Below are 16,326 nucleotides of genomic sequence, written 5' to 3'. Positions count from 1 at the left end.
AACAAATTTTTCTTATAGTATTCTAGCATAATACATTAAAGTTACAATTTTAGAGTATCTTGCATACTTAAAAGAGTAGGAATTACTAAAAATCTTTAAATAAAAAATTTGATGATGCAAATTTTATTTACATGAAAAATATTAATTCATACTTTATAGAGTGAAGAAGAGTCATGGAGGAGGATTATTTATAATTTATATTATATGTAATCTTAGAAGTTAATTTTTTAAAATAATTTCCAATAGAAGACATGCTTATATATTATAATTACCATGTTTAATTTATAGTTTTATAGGTTAACAAATATTTTATTAATTTATGTTTTGTCAGTTTTTTTATGAGATATATGTGTGAAATGATTTTAGTGAAAGAGAGAGAATGAGAACGATAGTGGGAGAATAAGGACAAAAAATGATGAAAGAGAATGAGAGCTAGAGAATAAAGACAAAGAGGATTTGAAAAACTTTTTCTTTAATAGTCTAGATTATCTCATTAGTATATTGATACTAAATATCAAATTGACACCCATAGCTTGTGACCCGAATGATTAGGAGGTTCTAATATGGCTTCTATGGTCTTTTGTTTGAGTTGGGTTATAAAAAAATACTAGCTTGCAGGTATACTTTCTAATGTGTCAAGTAGCTAGGTACATTCATTTGAGCTGTAAAGATGTTTTTCTAAATCAAATTAGTGCTTAGAAGGGTGGGGGATCAAATTAGGTATTCTTTTTCCTTCTAGGGTTAAAACTACGTTAGGCCAATTGAAAATGGGTTAGAGAATCTTTGCAACTAGTTTCAGGCCCGTGCGATGCACGGATTTGTTTAATATACAAAAAATGATGTAGCAAAAGAATACAAACAGTTTAAACAGTTTACGAAACGTTCAAACAGTTTACGAAGCATCTTGTTTGAAAAATTGAAAATGCAGGGAGAGTTAGTTCAAATCTCAAGGATAACTTTTTATTTTTTATTTTTTATTTCAAATTTAGTATGGAGAACTTTTGTAGAAACTTGACAAGTGGTATTTGCAAGAAGATAGCAATTGATATGTTTGCCAAGTGTTGTTTAAAATGATATGGACCATTTTTGCCAAGTGACATTTTTGCCAAGTGGCGAATTGAAGGGTAACAATTTTTAGTAATAGTATATAGATTTGGGAAAAATTGTTCTGTCTCTCACATGATTAGAGAATAGAGGGAAAAAGAGAAGGGGGAATGTTTGGGTTTTTTTCCCATTATGGTTAGTTAAAAATCCCACTTCACCTTCACTACATAAGCCATTTAAGTCTAATAAGATGCACATGGCTAGTCACGTAAGGCGATCTCGCCAAAAATTTGCTACGGCAAAAAGAATAGGTTTTACTATCACATTGTCTCACTTTATATATCTTATCGTCAACAGAGAAAAAAAATATACCAAGTTGATATTTAGAGTCAACATAGTATATCAATCTGGTAATTTAGCCATTTTAATATAATTGTATAGATATTGGTCCTTGTTGTATTCAATGGTTTTTTCTAAATCAAGTCCCTAAAATCTTAGATTTTTTGAAGTTAAGCCCTCAAGCTATGAAATAATTATAACGTCTCACCATTGTTATAAATCTATTGAAATTGGTATCTCAAACTACTGAAATTGATACTTTGGATTAATTTGAAATAATTTATAAACCTAATAGTTTCTGTAGCAATTTTAATGACTTGAGGGACTAGTTTTGAAACAACTTATCTAGACTGAGGACCTTATAGCAATTTCAATGATATGAAGAACCAATTTCCAAATATTAAGGATTAAAGAAACTAATATTGAAAAATAGGAATCCCTAAATTGTTTTATAAGTATATTTCAAATTTAGCTGACTCAATGGTAAAGATTAGTCTTAGGTAAACTCAAACCTAGGCACCGAGAAAGAACAATAGTGTTTTAACCTGATCCGGACTTGTTTGGCTTTGAGAATTTGAAGAATATAATTCGCATAAATTTTTTAATTTCCTTAGTGCCAACTTTTTTGTTTTATCAATTTTGGTTAGAAGGACAAAAAATATTTAGGGCCTTGTTATATTAGATGGACCCCAAATATTTATTAATTATATTAGATGCCTGGTTCTTTGCATTTCTAAATTAGACTCAAGTACAATAGGTCGTTTAAATAGTAACTCATGTATTTTTAATTTATACCCACCAACATCAACACAAGTTACAAAACACATGGATCCTCATACACAACACATGGATCCTCATACAATAATAAATATGTACAAAATTAACATGTAAAAAATGGGCCTTTTTACCCTTAGAAATTATCTTAAAAATAAGTTAATTATATAAAAACCACATTTCAATTTCAATTAATTCCAAAACCATCTTTGCAGTAGGTTTTTATTGCTATCAATCACCTCCTAGTCAAAATTTCACTACAAGAAAAAAGTTTAAAATTTTTAAGTTCAATATACATGAGTTGTATTCTAACAAGATTTAAACACTAAAAAAACTAGTGTGTATCTTGAATGTGACTTTTTAAAGGCAATTTTAGATTTTTAGTGAAAATTTTAACTAGGATGTAGTTGATTGCAACAAAAACCACTTTGAATGTGGTTTATGTATAAATAAAGGGGGGTTTGCCTTTAAACCAAAGTTTGAACCCTGTTTACTTATAAACCCACTTACTTCTAACTACTAGGTTTTATACACGTGCAATACGTGTGGTTAAATATCGTGATTAAGTATTTTGGCTTATTTTCTAACTAAAATTTGTTCGTCAGATCCACTTTAATAGTTTGTGCTCACTTTTATCTCTAAACTTTAATATTATGATCATTTGTTTTCTTTGATCTTTGTTTCAAAATGGGCTACACCCAATTTAAATTTCATGTTGATATTTGAATTCACAGAAAATAAATATAATTTGAAGCTAATTTAAATTTTTATATTATTTTGACTGACATGAAACCAAGTTTTATTTGAGAAAGTACAATGTTGCAAAAGTAAAAAAATATTAAAACAGTGTTATACAAGGAAGGTGAATAGTTAAAACTAATAAGACAAAATGATTGATTGAAAGTATGCTAAAACGGTACAAAAGGGAATATAAAGTTTATCTCTAATCATTGATAGACTTCATAATAAATTAAAAACTAAAGAATGCTAACTCTAGTATACTTTTGTATGATAAAAACGTCCACATAAGCATATAAAAGTATTAAAAAAAAGTTCATGAAATTCCCTTCTAAATATTCCTGATTTCACTCAAAATAAATAAACTATTATATAAAATATTCAGAAAATATTGTCTTTTATTCCTTCTATTTTATTTTTTATTACGCTAAGATCAATCATTCTTCACATTTATTGTTTTCCTGGGTAATTCTAGATTAGTGTTTTTATCATCTACGTCGATTGTGACATAAGACTGGAGTTAATTATATATAAAATTCTTTGTGTTCCTAATTTATTACTTAAATAAGGTTACAAGCTACCTCTTGTTTCTCTACAATGAATTTTTCTGATGTGCATTCAATAAGAGTTTCTGTTATGGCAATAATATTACATTTGCTCTATCCCTGTCATTTTCCACAAAGATCAAAACTAAATACATGTATATTTCATTACCAATTTGCCTTAGATTATAATATTAATATTTAATTTCTTTAGTATTTGAAGAAAAAAAATATGAAATTTATGAATATTTATTAATTTTTTTAATATTTTCCATGGAGAATTCTTCTTTGATTGGGATAAAGTTATTTAATTATTTTTAATGTTACTCAGTCGGTGCTTCTTTAATAGATATACCTTATATTAATGCTAGTTCGAGTGATTCATGGACGTTTTCTGAATTTCAGATTTAATTAGTTTCGTTACTTTTCCATTTGCAATGGAAATATCTTGACTCTTTTTAAGGTATCTTTGAACATTCTGATAGTTTCTCCATACTTAATTCCTTATATTCTTTTACCCTATAAATATTATTAATATTAGAGATTAATATTTGTAATTTATAATCAATTAATGCTAGGCTATCATATTATAGTCTTTTATCATTTTTATGGATTTAAACATCTATTAATTAATGTTTCTAATATATTTTTGCTACTCTAACTTATTAGTAAAATTATATGCAGTTACTTTAATTTATACAGTGACGATAGTTTTTAAGCTATAATATTTTTAAAATTTTTATTCCTTAACCAGATATTTTTTAATCAATAATTATTATTTTTATTTACCAATATTAACTTAGACTATGTTTAGATACTGAAAATAGATGGTAAACCCTAAATAGACAAATATCCTACATCACATTTAATTCGCCCGACTCAACACTTGGGATAGTCAAAGTCCCCATTCAGCCGACTCGTCTGTCGGCGTATAAAACTGCCTATAGGTCCCTTAACACAGCTCGACAACGCCGATTCGACGAACCGACCATCGGGCGACGTATGCAAACACGATTGTTAGTCCACAACGCCGAAGCCAAGCGATACGCGACAAAGCGGATTAACGAGGCTACGAAGCTAATGAACCGCACGCAAACAACGGAATAAATCCACTCGCGTGCGGAATCAAGCCAAGGGTTCGAAGAGTCAACGAGTCATCCAAAGGTGATTCATTTGTTCAAAGGTTGGATTTTTTGGAGGCGAAGCCCTGCTGGATTGAAGACTCAGATCTAAAAAAGATCCAAGCTTTGGGACTTCGAGGACTTGTTCATCCAGATCTGGTGCTCGGCGATCGTCAACGCCAAATAAGGTAAGAGTTCGAGAGGACCGGATCTTAGATCTACGTAGGCGTACTCCGGATCAAAGCTTGGTCTTTGATCCTGAGATTTGGGCGATTGTTTCCTTGGTGAACCAATCCCCCCAGCTATTATTTCCTTGGTGAATTAATACCCGTCGTACTGCGTAGATCCGACCGGATCTAGATCTCGCGGTGGTCCACGGATAAACCCCGGCGCAGGCAAAGAACCCACAAAAGCGAGCGACCGCAAAACAAGAGCTCACGATTTGTTCGAGTCACGCCCCGCTTCCCAAAATACCTGGGAATCGAAACGTGAACAAGCCCGCGACGTATTAAACTGAGAAGAGATAAGTGCTAGACCCCGTCTTCTCAATCTAATACGCTAAGCGTCAAGAAATACAAACGAAGGCACAGGTCCCCGATCACAGTAGCGAGAATATAATAAACAACACAGACAGAAAATATACATATCACAACTGAAATAACATCCGAGACACAAAGTTTGGGTCAAACATGCCCTTATTACAAAACAGTTCAACTAGAATAAGAAAATACATAGTCTGACAAAATAAGAAGATAGTACTGCAAATTAACTAAGCCCGTCGAAAGACTAAAGGATAAGGTACTACATAAGTAAATAGAGGACCAATAACTAAGCTTCGGCTTCTTCTGCTCGGTCTATAGAGCACTCCTGCGGGAATCATCTGGCTCCTGTACGACTCCGAACTGAAGCTGTCCATCATCTAAATCTGACGTACACCAGAGGAAACAGGTGTACGTCAGGGTGCAAGGCACACGGCAAGATCCCAAAAGGGAGAAAAGAACGGTCGTACGACCAATGCAAGAACAATAATAATAACAATAGTAATAATCTAAATGAAATCCACCACTAGAATATAATAATCAGAAGAATCCAAAACCAATCGGGTAACGAGGTTATGTAGCTAATGATCAGACTAAGGTGGCTCGGCCTTGGCCGAGCCACCTTGAGGTGGCTCGGCTTTGGCCGAGCCCCCGCGGGCGGTGTTTTCCGACTTTTTCGAGTCGTTTTCCGTTGTCTCGTTTGTCCGTGTTTCGGTTGACCTGAGACTCTGATTTGATGATCTGATTTGGCAGTAAATTGGATTCCTGATTTGGCAGTAAATCCGCTTCTGAGTTCGAGTCCGAAATTGATCTTGATTCGATCGTGATTCGTCCGAGTTTCCCCTTGGTTGGATGATTCGTTGACTCTTCGAACACTTGGCTTGATCCCACACGCGAATGGACGTATTTCGTTACTTGCGTGCGATTCGTCGATCTCGTCGCCTCGTTGGTTCGTCGGTTTGTGCCGAGCTGTGCTAAGGGACCTATAAGCGATTTTATATGCCTACACTCTCACATATAACCCATGGAGAAGGAGACTATATTGTGCTTGGTAGATAATGCTACCACACATACTATCCTGAAAGATAGAATTTTTTTCCAAACTTTGACTAAAAAACAAGGAAGTGTAACCACCATTGCTAACGATAATGTGTTGATAGTAGACTCCGGCAGAGCTTCACTAATACTTCCTATGGGTACGAAATTAATTATCAATGATGCATTATTATATCCAGAATCCAAACATATCCTGCTTAGTTTTAAAGATATCCGGTCTAATGGTTTTCATATTGAAACCGAAAATGAGAATGGTGTTGAACATCTTCTCATGACTCGGTCAATTAGATGTCGGAAGCAGGTTATAGAGAAGCTTCCATCTTTCTCCTCAGGGTTGTACTACACATATATCCAACCTAATCCTAACCATGTTGCGATGAGTTTAAAATTTAAAGACCCAAATTCATTTAAATTATGGCACGAGCGATTGGGTCATCTTGGGCAAAATATGATGCATCGGATAATATTAAATTCAATTGGGCATAATATGCCAAGCATCAATGTCCCCTCATCGTTAGACTATATTTGTGAGTCTTATGCTAAGGGAAAACTTATAGTACGCCCTTCTCGTACTAAAGTGAATGTTGAATCTCCCATTTTCCTTCAAAGAATTCAAGGAGATATCTGTGGACCCATTCATCCTGCATCAGGACTATTTAGATACTTTATGGTCTTGATCGATGCCTCTACTCGGTGGACTCATGTCAACTTGCTATCCACCCGTAATAATACCTTTGCTAAATTAATAGCAAAGATCATTGAATTATGAGCTCAATTTCCTGATTTTCCAATTAAATCTATTCGTATGGATAATGCTGCCGAGTTCACATCCAAATCATTTGTTGATTTTTGTATGGCATTAGGTATTAAAGTAGAGCATCCGGTTCCTTATGTCTACACTCAAAATGGTTTAGCACAATCGTTAATTAAGAGGATCAAATTAATTGCTAGGCCATTATTACAAAATTCAAAACTACCTATTTCTTGTTAGGGACATATCATTTTACATGCTGCTGTGTTAATCCAAATCCGACCAACTGCATATCATGATTATTTCGTCTTATAACTAGTGTGTGGTAAAGAACCAAACATTTCCCATCTGTGTGTTTTCGGATGTGCAGTTTATGTTCCAATATCACCACCCAAGCGTACCTCTATGTGCCCTCAGCGAAAGTTAGGTATATACATCGGTTATGAAACTTCGTCAATTATAAAATACCTAGAGCCCATGACATGGGATCAATTTACTGCTTGGTACGCTGATTGCATATTCGATGAAGATCATTTCCTGATATTAGGGGGAGATAAACACCAAAAATTAAATGAATTTCCGGGAAATATCATGGTATGAAAAAGATCTTCAATATTTAGATCCACTTACTAGTCAGACCGAACTTGAAGTTCAGAAGATAATTAATTTGTAAAATTTGACAAATAAGCTGCCAGACGCATTCACTGATCACAAAGGAGTGACCAAGTCCCATATTCTAAATGCACCACAAAGAGTGGAAATCCCACAGGGACTGAGTATATCAAATGATGCTCTACGATGCCAGAAGCGTGGGAGACCAATCAGTGCGAAAGATAAGAATCCGCGGCAAACTAAATATAATAAAGAAAGTCATTCACTCCCAAAATCTCCTGAGGATCATCCTGAAGGCAAAAGCTCCAGTAAAATTACACCGATCGAGCATTTCCCAAAAGGAATTTTTCTACACCAGTTGACCTACGTAAAAAAGATTTTGGAAAGATTTTATATGGATAAATCTCATCCACTTAGCACCCCAATGGTCGTCCGGTCCCTCAAAGTGGATAAATACCTATTTAGACCCAAAGAAGATAATGAAGAAATGTTAGGGCCAGAAGTTCCCTATCTGAGCGTCATTGGAGCACTCCTCTATCTTGCAAATTGCACCAGGCCTGATATTGCATTTCCGGTGAACTTACTAGCAATGTATAATGATTCTCCTACAAGGAGGTATTAGAATGGCGTTAAACATATCCTTCGCTATCTTCAAGGTACAAAAGATCTTGGACTATTCTATAAAAGAAATCAAGATATGACATTGGTGGGCTATTCGGACGCTGGCTACATGTCTGATCCCCATAACGCCAGATCCTAGACTGGTTATGTCTTTCTCTGTGGTAGTACTATTGTTTCTTAGAGGTCTGTTAAGCAGACCATGGTGACTACTTCTTCTAACCACTCAGAGATTATCGCTTTATATGAGGCTTCACGAGAATGTGTATGGTTAAGATCGTTTATACGACACATTCGTTGCTCGTGTGGTCTAGCGAAAGACGATATTACCCCCACTGTCCTTTATGAGGACAATGCAGCTTGTGTTGCACAAATGAGCAGTGGATATGTAAAAGGAACCATGACAAAACATATTACGCCAAAATTTTTTTATCCACATGAGGTCCAAAAGAATGGCGAAATCACAATCGAAAAAGTTCGCTCAAGTGACAATCTTGCAGATTTGTTCACTAAATCTCTACCTACATCAACTTATGAGAAATATGTTCACAATATTGGTATGCGCAGACTTGAAAGACTATCATCTTCAGGGGGAGCAAATTCTTAGAAAACAATCCTGAAGATTAGGACCTGAAGGTCTATCATCATATTTCCCCCCTTTTTGCTAAGTTTTGTCCCACTGGGTTTTTCTTAGTATAGACTTAGAAGATTGCCATCATCGATCAGGGGGAGAGAATTTTCAATGCAATCCTGAAGATTGCGTCTTGAAGGACTATAGTTGTACTTTTTTTTTCCTTTTGCTAAGTTTTGTCCCACATGGTTTTCTTAGCCAAAGGTTTTTAATGAGGCAACTAATGCAACATAAGAATCTACTTATGTCGTGTATTCTTTTCCTCGACTAGTTTTTCTCCCACTGGGTTTTTCTAGCGAGGTTTTTAACGAGGCATTGACATCTCGAAGTAATATCCAAGGGGGAGTGTTGAAATCTAAAAGACAAAATATATGTGGACATTACTTTGTATGTAGACTATTAACTTGGTGTCTTTTCATTAGCCCAATGTCCTTTTATCTTCCATCATGTATCTATAAATTGTACCATGTATGGAAATAGATTAAGTGGAATAAAAATTACAAATTTTCTTCTTCTCTTATCTCTTGTCTCTTGTTTTCATTTCTTTAGTATATTACAATAAGATCTTTTTTTTTTGTTTTTTAAAAAGGGAAAAGATGAAGCTCCAACATGTAGAGCTCCAGCCTGCTATCATTTACTTTGGTTGCAGAAAATACAATCTATGCCCCCCAACTCTAAGGGCGTGTTTGGATTTCAATGGGGTTAAGAGAAGTTAATGGAAACTAGGTGAGAGAAGAGAAGGAAAGAGAAGTGAGTTCCCTTCCCATTGGTTACACTACAATTTGGGGGCAACAAATTTTATACTATTAAGAGGTGAACTAAGGGGAACTAGGGTGAATAACTTCATCTCCTACAAAGTATATAGATCAAAACAAAGTATCATATTACATCCTAATCAGTAACACCCCCCACCCCCAGTATACAAGCACAAAATATAGCAGCTATACCAATCGAAATATAACCAAGATATTCTCAAAAGAAGCCGAGTACTAACAAAATTTGTTTTGAATATGTCTGGATTTGGGTGAATAAGGGAGAAAGAAGACATTCACCTTGTTCGGATTGCTTAAAGATTCCTCGTTGACCAGTACCTCCAGCCCACACGCGCCGTCGGCTGGGGCAAGGATCACCGTTCCTACGAGTTCCCCGGTTAGACCAAAACCCCAGATCGGAAATTTTGGGACTTTTTTGTTGTGATTTTGTAGTTATATTGTTATTATTATTATTATTTTATTTTTTTTGGGTGTTTTCGATAGGTCCCAAGAAGGAAGTGGAGGATTAGCTCGTGGTCGCCGGATTCAAGGTGAGCCTCGATTTGAGTTTTGTTACTAAACTGCTTTGATATATGGATAAATCTCTTGATTTATGAAAATTAGGGCGTTTTATTACTCGCAATGTCTGAAGTAATTCTATTTTGGGTATTTTAAGCCTACACTAGTTCTATCTCAAAATTGAATTTCGATAGGTTTAACAATAAATTTAACAAATATCAGGAGTTCTAATGTTCTAAAATTAGGATGCGAGTGTGGCATGAGAAATTTTGAGGGGAATGCTCACGTCATTAAAGTGCAAATTTTGAAAACTTTATGGTATATGAGTGCTGCAAAAAACAATCGAGGGCAAAATAGGGGAGACTATAGGGTATTTAAGTGCAAATAATAAACCTTATATAAAATATATGCGTCCTAAATTTTGTATAGATAATTTATTCTCCAGCGATTTTTTTTGACGCCCTTAACCTTTGATGATTGTATACAAGACTTATTGACTATCACCACATTGTAGCGCAGGTAATCTATCAGATTCAGGGTTCAAAGGTAGACACCATGAGAAAGTTTGGTAGCAGCAATCTTGCAAATATCTGTATGCTTAGAAAGAATTTGTTTGCAGGAAAGATAAAAAGGACTTGATGGAGACCCATATCGAGGGCATAACGTACTGAGAATTAAGCAGCTAGAAACAAGATTTATATGGAGATGTTATTGCTGTTGAAGCTCCTATATTTTAGAAAACCAAACCTCAGAGAATGTTCTGAACTGATTACTGGAACTAGTTACACTGGTAACAATTGGTTGCATGCTTCATTACTGGAAAATATGTTATGCTTTGAGCAATTTAGTAAAACTCAATTGCCTCGTCCAAGGATGATTCGCTACGAGTATGTTGTTTCTTCATGTATTATAACTCATTATTGAGAATATATATTGTTTCTTCATGTATTATGACTTACTTTGACCTGCGTAGATATTCCACCAAATAATTTCAAGTGTTCATCACGCAGACACCTTTAGCCTCTTGCTTCTCATTGAAGAGTTTCTGAGATGAAATCTTCGAGTCAATGTTGAGAGACAGGATTTGATGAATTGCTAGCAACCGTTATGCGACCTGAACGAGAAGCAATCTCTTTGTGGGTGTGTTGCAGGTAAGGAGATGCCAGCAAAAGCAAAAGTTCCAGAAAGAGTTTGCAGTCTGTCTCTGTCATAAGAAGGTTGTTAATTCAAATACGTGCATCATTTTCTTCGCTAAGGTTACTGCATTTAGTTTCAACAAAGGTTTTGATGGACAAATTATGGTATTGATCCGAACCTTATTTTCATGTTAAAAAAAAAAGCTTGTTTGCTTGATTGAAGATTGATTACGGTCACGGTTGTTGAAAATGTCTGATGGTTTTTTTCCTATTAAAACAGGTGTTAGAATTTATTTATGGTCACCATGGCCGTGGAAGCCAGTAAATTATCAACTAATATGTTATTGGGAAAGCTTAAGTCTCTGGAGGATGTATCCACTACAGACGGAGCTTACTCTCTGTTTGTCGCAGAAATGTGTATTTACGAGCTTTCATTTATTAGGAAAAGAATTCATATAGTATCTGTAGAAAATCATATAGATATGCGTAGCCAAACACAATCCTTAAAACTGGTGCTTAGTAACAGTTCAACTTCAAAATTTTTATTGGCACACATGCCTTTGTCTTGATTTTCTAACTAAGCCATTTGTTGCAATTTTCGACTTCCCTGTAAGATTTTCTTTGCAGGGCTCTCATAGGAAAAAAATTTCCCCAATTAGGCTGTTTGTTGTTAGCAGTTCAAACACTTTGCTGCACTAAATAATTTGCTGACAGTTGTGCTTGTAGAGTGTGCTGTGGAATTACTCGTATAGACTTGCTGACATGCAGGAGTCTGGGCTACACAGCTCCTCATGTTGGAGATAGGTTATCGTAGTTCTCATTTCTAGCTGAAGTTTGGTTTTGGCGAATAGTAAGATAGTAAGATGCAAGACCCCAGTCATTTTTTCCGGTTATTTGATATGAGTCCCCCAAATGATTGAAATTTGAAATTAGTCCTCAAATCTTGTTACTATTTTGAAATTAGCCCCCCGAGTCTTTAACTAATTTGGGGACTAATTTCAAAACACTTAGAAGCTTTGGGGGACTAATTACAAAATACCCGATTCACTCACAACCTGAACTGGCTGTATGCGAAATTTCATGTCCAAGTCTTAAGCTAGATTTCCATCACTGTCTCAATTATAAGAGGTGTAACATGCAAGCTCGCAGTCAGAAGGCCCGCAATGCTGCAATAGTCAGCCCTCGCATGGTTACACTCAAAAAATTACTAAATGAATCATCTTATCTCAACATCAATCTCAAACCTAATAGAGGACCCTCTTATATCATCTATGCCATTTCTATTCATATCAAACCAAACATCTTTCTGTTAGTTGGAAGGCAAATGGTCCAGATCAGTAAACTATTCCTCAACCTGGCTTAGTGTAAATCAGAAGTAGTCTCAATGTGCACATCTAATGGTTAAACCACCAAGAGCTTAATCTCATGAACTCAACCTGAGATTATTGATTACACATAATATCATCACAGTATAGTTCATCAATAACCACAGTATATCATCAGACATGCATAACACATATAAAAGCATCATCACAGTATAGTTCATCAATAACCACAGTATATCATCAGACATGCATAACACATATAAAAGCATCTTTTATATGAGAAAAAGGGCCAATGCTAGTCGACTGAAACAGGGTTATTAGAGCTTCAACCAACTAAATCTTGAGTAGACATAGTTGGGACTTCTCCTTGCAGGATCTGCACTCTGAACTCCAATTTATTGCAATCCATCAATTCATAGACACAACCATCCCCAACCTTCAGTTTATTGTCAAGTGCAAAATCTCTCCATCCAGTGTTTATTCTCTTCAAGGTTAGTTGTCCTGAGTATTTCGCCTTCCACCTCTTGCCTCTGCAGTATAAGACCACATCAACAGAAGAATTGGGTAGAAATCGACGGAAACACCGGGGAATCACCTATACATCAAAATAAAGAGGAAAAAAGGTTTGTCAAATACTTATTAAGTTTTACTTCTTTAGTTGGTTGGAAGTATGTCTGTATCTTCTAGATGGTGTTGTGATGCATGGTTTTGGGTTAAGCAGTGCGATAAGTTGTGTACTTTGTTTAGTTGTAAGTTTGTTGTGAACATGGATTGTTTTCTGATGATGGGTTCACAACTAGGTGCTAACTGAACGTTAATGCTAAGGGCCCGTTTGGTTGCACATTTTGACTAGGAAAAGAGTGAAAAGTGGTTAAAAAGTGGGATCTGGGTTTATCTTTATGAAGTTTTCAGCATTTGTTTGCAAAATCTCAAATATTTGATAAATTGTTGATGTGTCAAGGGGTATGCTAATGTGTCAAGGAGTATGCTAATGTGTCAAGGAGAAGGTAATTCATCTAGAAAAGAGCCAATTTGGCCATAAAGCTAACTTCTTGTTAGAATAACATATTAAAAATTTAATTTGTCACATAACACGTTGTTAGGGTTATCTCGTCTCTTATCGTTTCTCTTTTGGTCCTCTGTTTTTTGCTTGCTGCAACTTGCGATATTGAAGTTGGATCCCAAAAAAATTGCTCGATAATACTATGAAAATCATAAAAGAGTAGCCAATCAACCAATTGAAAATCTTGATACACCCTGCGAAATGCTACCTCTCCTATTCAAGTCAGATCGTCCTCAAAGATGGATTCTTATAACAAAGAGAAAAATACCCATGTCAAAGTTAGGATTGACAAAGCATCACGTGCAAACAAATGTTGAGTTGCACGAAATGAGGATCAGGAGATGATGACTAGTTTTCTTGATAAAGTGGGTGATATTGCATCTGCAATCAAAGATGCCAATTAAATTATAGTGTAAAACTAGCGGAGAATGTGTACCATCTTTATCAATTCCTGCAACATGAATTAGATCGCACACTCGAACATCTATATGACAATGAGAAGCGAGCTAGGCTATTCATAGTGAAGCCACAATCATGGATGAGTAACCATGTCTTGTAGTATTTATTTTTCTTACTTTACTGACCCAAATTTCACAAAATACTACAAAATACAACCAAACAAAGACAGGTCATTTGTCTACAACAAAAGCAAGAAAATCAAAACCTACATTAAAATTCATAATCACTCTATCATTTTAAGAAAAGGCACTATTTTTGATCCATAAGAACTCATCCTAGTTTGAAGTCTCGTCAATGTCATCTCCAATCTCTATTACCCTCCAAGCCATACTTCAAGACATGGTTATTCATCCAAGCCACTTTAGACGTCAATAGCTTCACTATGAATATCCTAGCTTGCTTCTCATTGTCATATAGATGCACGATTGCATGATGTAATACATTTTGCGGGAATTGACGAAGAGGATACACTCTCAGTCAATTTCACACTATAATGTTGATGGGCAATTTGGCATCTTTATTTGCGGATGCAATTTCATCCACTTTATCAAGAAAACTAGTCATTGCCGTTGGATCCTCATTTCATGCAATCCGATGTTTGTTTGTACATGATGATTTGTCAGTTTTAACTTTGACATTGATACTTTTCGCCTTGTTATAAGCATCCATCCCGTGAATGATCCAACTTGAGTAGGAGAGGAAGCATTGTTGATGGGCGTATCAAGAATTTGAATCAGTTCATGGCCACCCTTTAAGATTTTCATAGAATGGTCAAACAAAATTTTTTGGGTCTGACTTCAGTATTGCAAACATGCATCAAGCAAAGAACGGAGGATCAAAAGAGCTAATGAGAGAGTAGGTAATCCTAATGACATGTTAGGTAAAAATTTAAAATTTTAATCAATTGTTCTGACAAGAAGTCTTTAACTTTTTGGCCAAACGAGCTCTCTTTGGTGAATTACTTTTCCTTAATATATCAGCATACCCCTTGACAATCAGCAATTTACAGTCGCAGACAAACAACGAAAACTTCGTAAAGCTAAACTCATACCCCACTTGCCACCTTTTTCCTCGTCTAACCGTGCAACCAAACAGCTCCTACGCAAACCAAACAAGCACTATATGATTCTAATGGATCCAAACCAAACAAAGAAAAATGTGAACGTGAAAATGATGAAGTGGGTGACAACTTTCCAATTTGTGTCATAAATACACAAGTTTACAATGAACAACCAAATAATACTAGATCAAGTTTAGCCACTAGAAAATCAAGTGATATTGAGAACGTGCAAAGATTTATTTTTCTTATTGAGCATAGATTTTCCTATGAACAACACTAATTAAGACTTGGCGTTTGACTGGTTCACTTTCATCAGGCTTGTGTGACTCAGTGCTTGCATCCTTGATATGATGGTTAATAAACCAATAACATGCTCACAGTTCATAATTACGGAAGCATAGAGATACTGTACCAACGAGAAAGGATCAGTGACTTGGGTCTTCACTACGATTGACGTGAAGTATGGATTTCCTGAAAGTGGGGCTATTCTATCTCGCTTGCAGGATGTGCGAAGAGGTGCTCTTCTCATCTTTGATTCAGGGGTTTTAGATGAATTCCTGCTCCTTTCATTTTTAGCATCTGCATGATTAACACAGAAGACAATATTCAACAGTATGAAATAAAGATGATATTATTGAATAATCTTATTACTGAATAATCTTTAATGGATTACAGGAAAAATTGTGTACCAGCAGAAAAGTCGCACGAACTTTGGGTGAAGAAGTTTTGATCTTGCAGAGGAACTTGACAGAGAGCCGGGGTGCTAGAACCGCATCTTGAAGGGTTTTTCTGTAAATTTTGTTTAACGAGGCATATATGAGACGTGCCGTAATTAATTATGAAATACTGATATTATGAGGTTTATGGAGTGGGAAAACAAATTTATCTCCAAATCTTTGTGAAGCAGAGAAGCAAAAGGAAGAAATAATCATAAAAGAAAGTTGATGACGAATCAGAAAATGCAAAACGCTGTAAGTTACTCACCATGGAGATTTTTGAGGAAGCAAACGGAAGGGAAGCTCAGAAGCAGTGCATTTGATCAAGACAACGGCAGCAAGGCTTCCAATGTTTTTAGTGAGGCCCGTGAGCTTGTTACTTGAACTGATCAGGAACGTGTACAATGTCCATTATCTTGAAAGAAGTGCACCTTTGGCTTTGTTCAGCTCCTTGGTAATGGTAATTAATGTTCTTTACTCAGTAAACAAACTAAGTATTGTCTACTAAACATCATATCAAATGAACTACTT

General features: G+C 35.4%; 1 protein-coding gene and 1 long non-coding RNA gene across 6 annotated transcripts; one reads left to right on the top strand and one right to left on the bottom strand.

Moving 5' to 3' along the window:
* Positions 9,641-15,889, top strand: LOC109819813. 5 transcript variants are annotated; one of them, XR_002241637.1, is made up of 6 exons: positions 9,642-9,914; positions 10,022-10,068; positions 10,556-10,923; positions 11,047-13,120; positions 15,396-15,595; positions 15,755-15,889. It is a non-coding gene; the product is annotated as an uncharacterized LOC109819813 (long non-coding RNA). The 5 variants fall into 5 exon arrangements; XR_002241638.1 differs by having other exon boundaries at positions 11,010-13,120; XR_002241640.1 differs by having other exon boundaries at positions 9,646-9,914; positions 10,556-11,253; positions 12,871-13,120.
* LOC109819812 (B3 domain-containing protein Os04g0386900-like) lies at positions 12,819-16,152 on the bottom strand. The gene is made up of 4 exons (XM_020385729.1): positions 16,064-16,152; positions 15,769-15,868; positions 15,492-15,658; positions 12,819-13,092 (listed from the first exon to the last, which is right to left on the bottom strand). The coding sequence occupies exons 1-4, from the start codon at positions 16,064-16,066 to the stop codon at positions 12,823-12,825; spliced, it is 540 nt and encodes a 179-aa protein (XP_020241318.1). The 5' UTR covers positions 16,067-16,152; the 3' UTR covers positions 12,819-12,822.

The sequence above is a fragment of the Asparagus officinalis genome, chromosome 8, assembly GCF_001876935.1.
Source record: "Asparagus officinalis chromosome 8, Aspof.V1, whole genome shotgun sequence".
NCBI lineage: Eukaryota > Viridiplantae > Streptophyta > Magnoliopsida > Asparagales > Asparagaceae > Asparagus > Asparagus officinalis.
The sequence above is the reverse complement of the archived record's forward strand: the minus strand, read 5'-3'. Positions and strand labels throughout refer to the sequence as shown.

Coding starts and splice junctions, on each gene's coding strand:
- LOC109819812 (XM_020385729.1), bottom strand. Junction 15,659..15,768: donor TTCGTGCGACTTTTCTGCTG/GTACACAATTTT, acceptor TTAATCATGCAG/ATGCTAAAAATGAAAGGAGC. Junction 13,093..15,491: donor TCACTGATCCTTTCTCGTTG/GTACAGTATCTC, acceptor TTTGATGTATAG/GTGATTCCCCGGTGTTTCCG.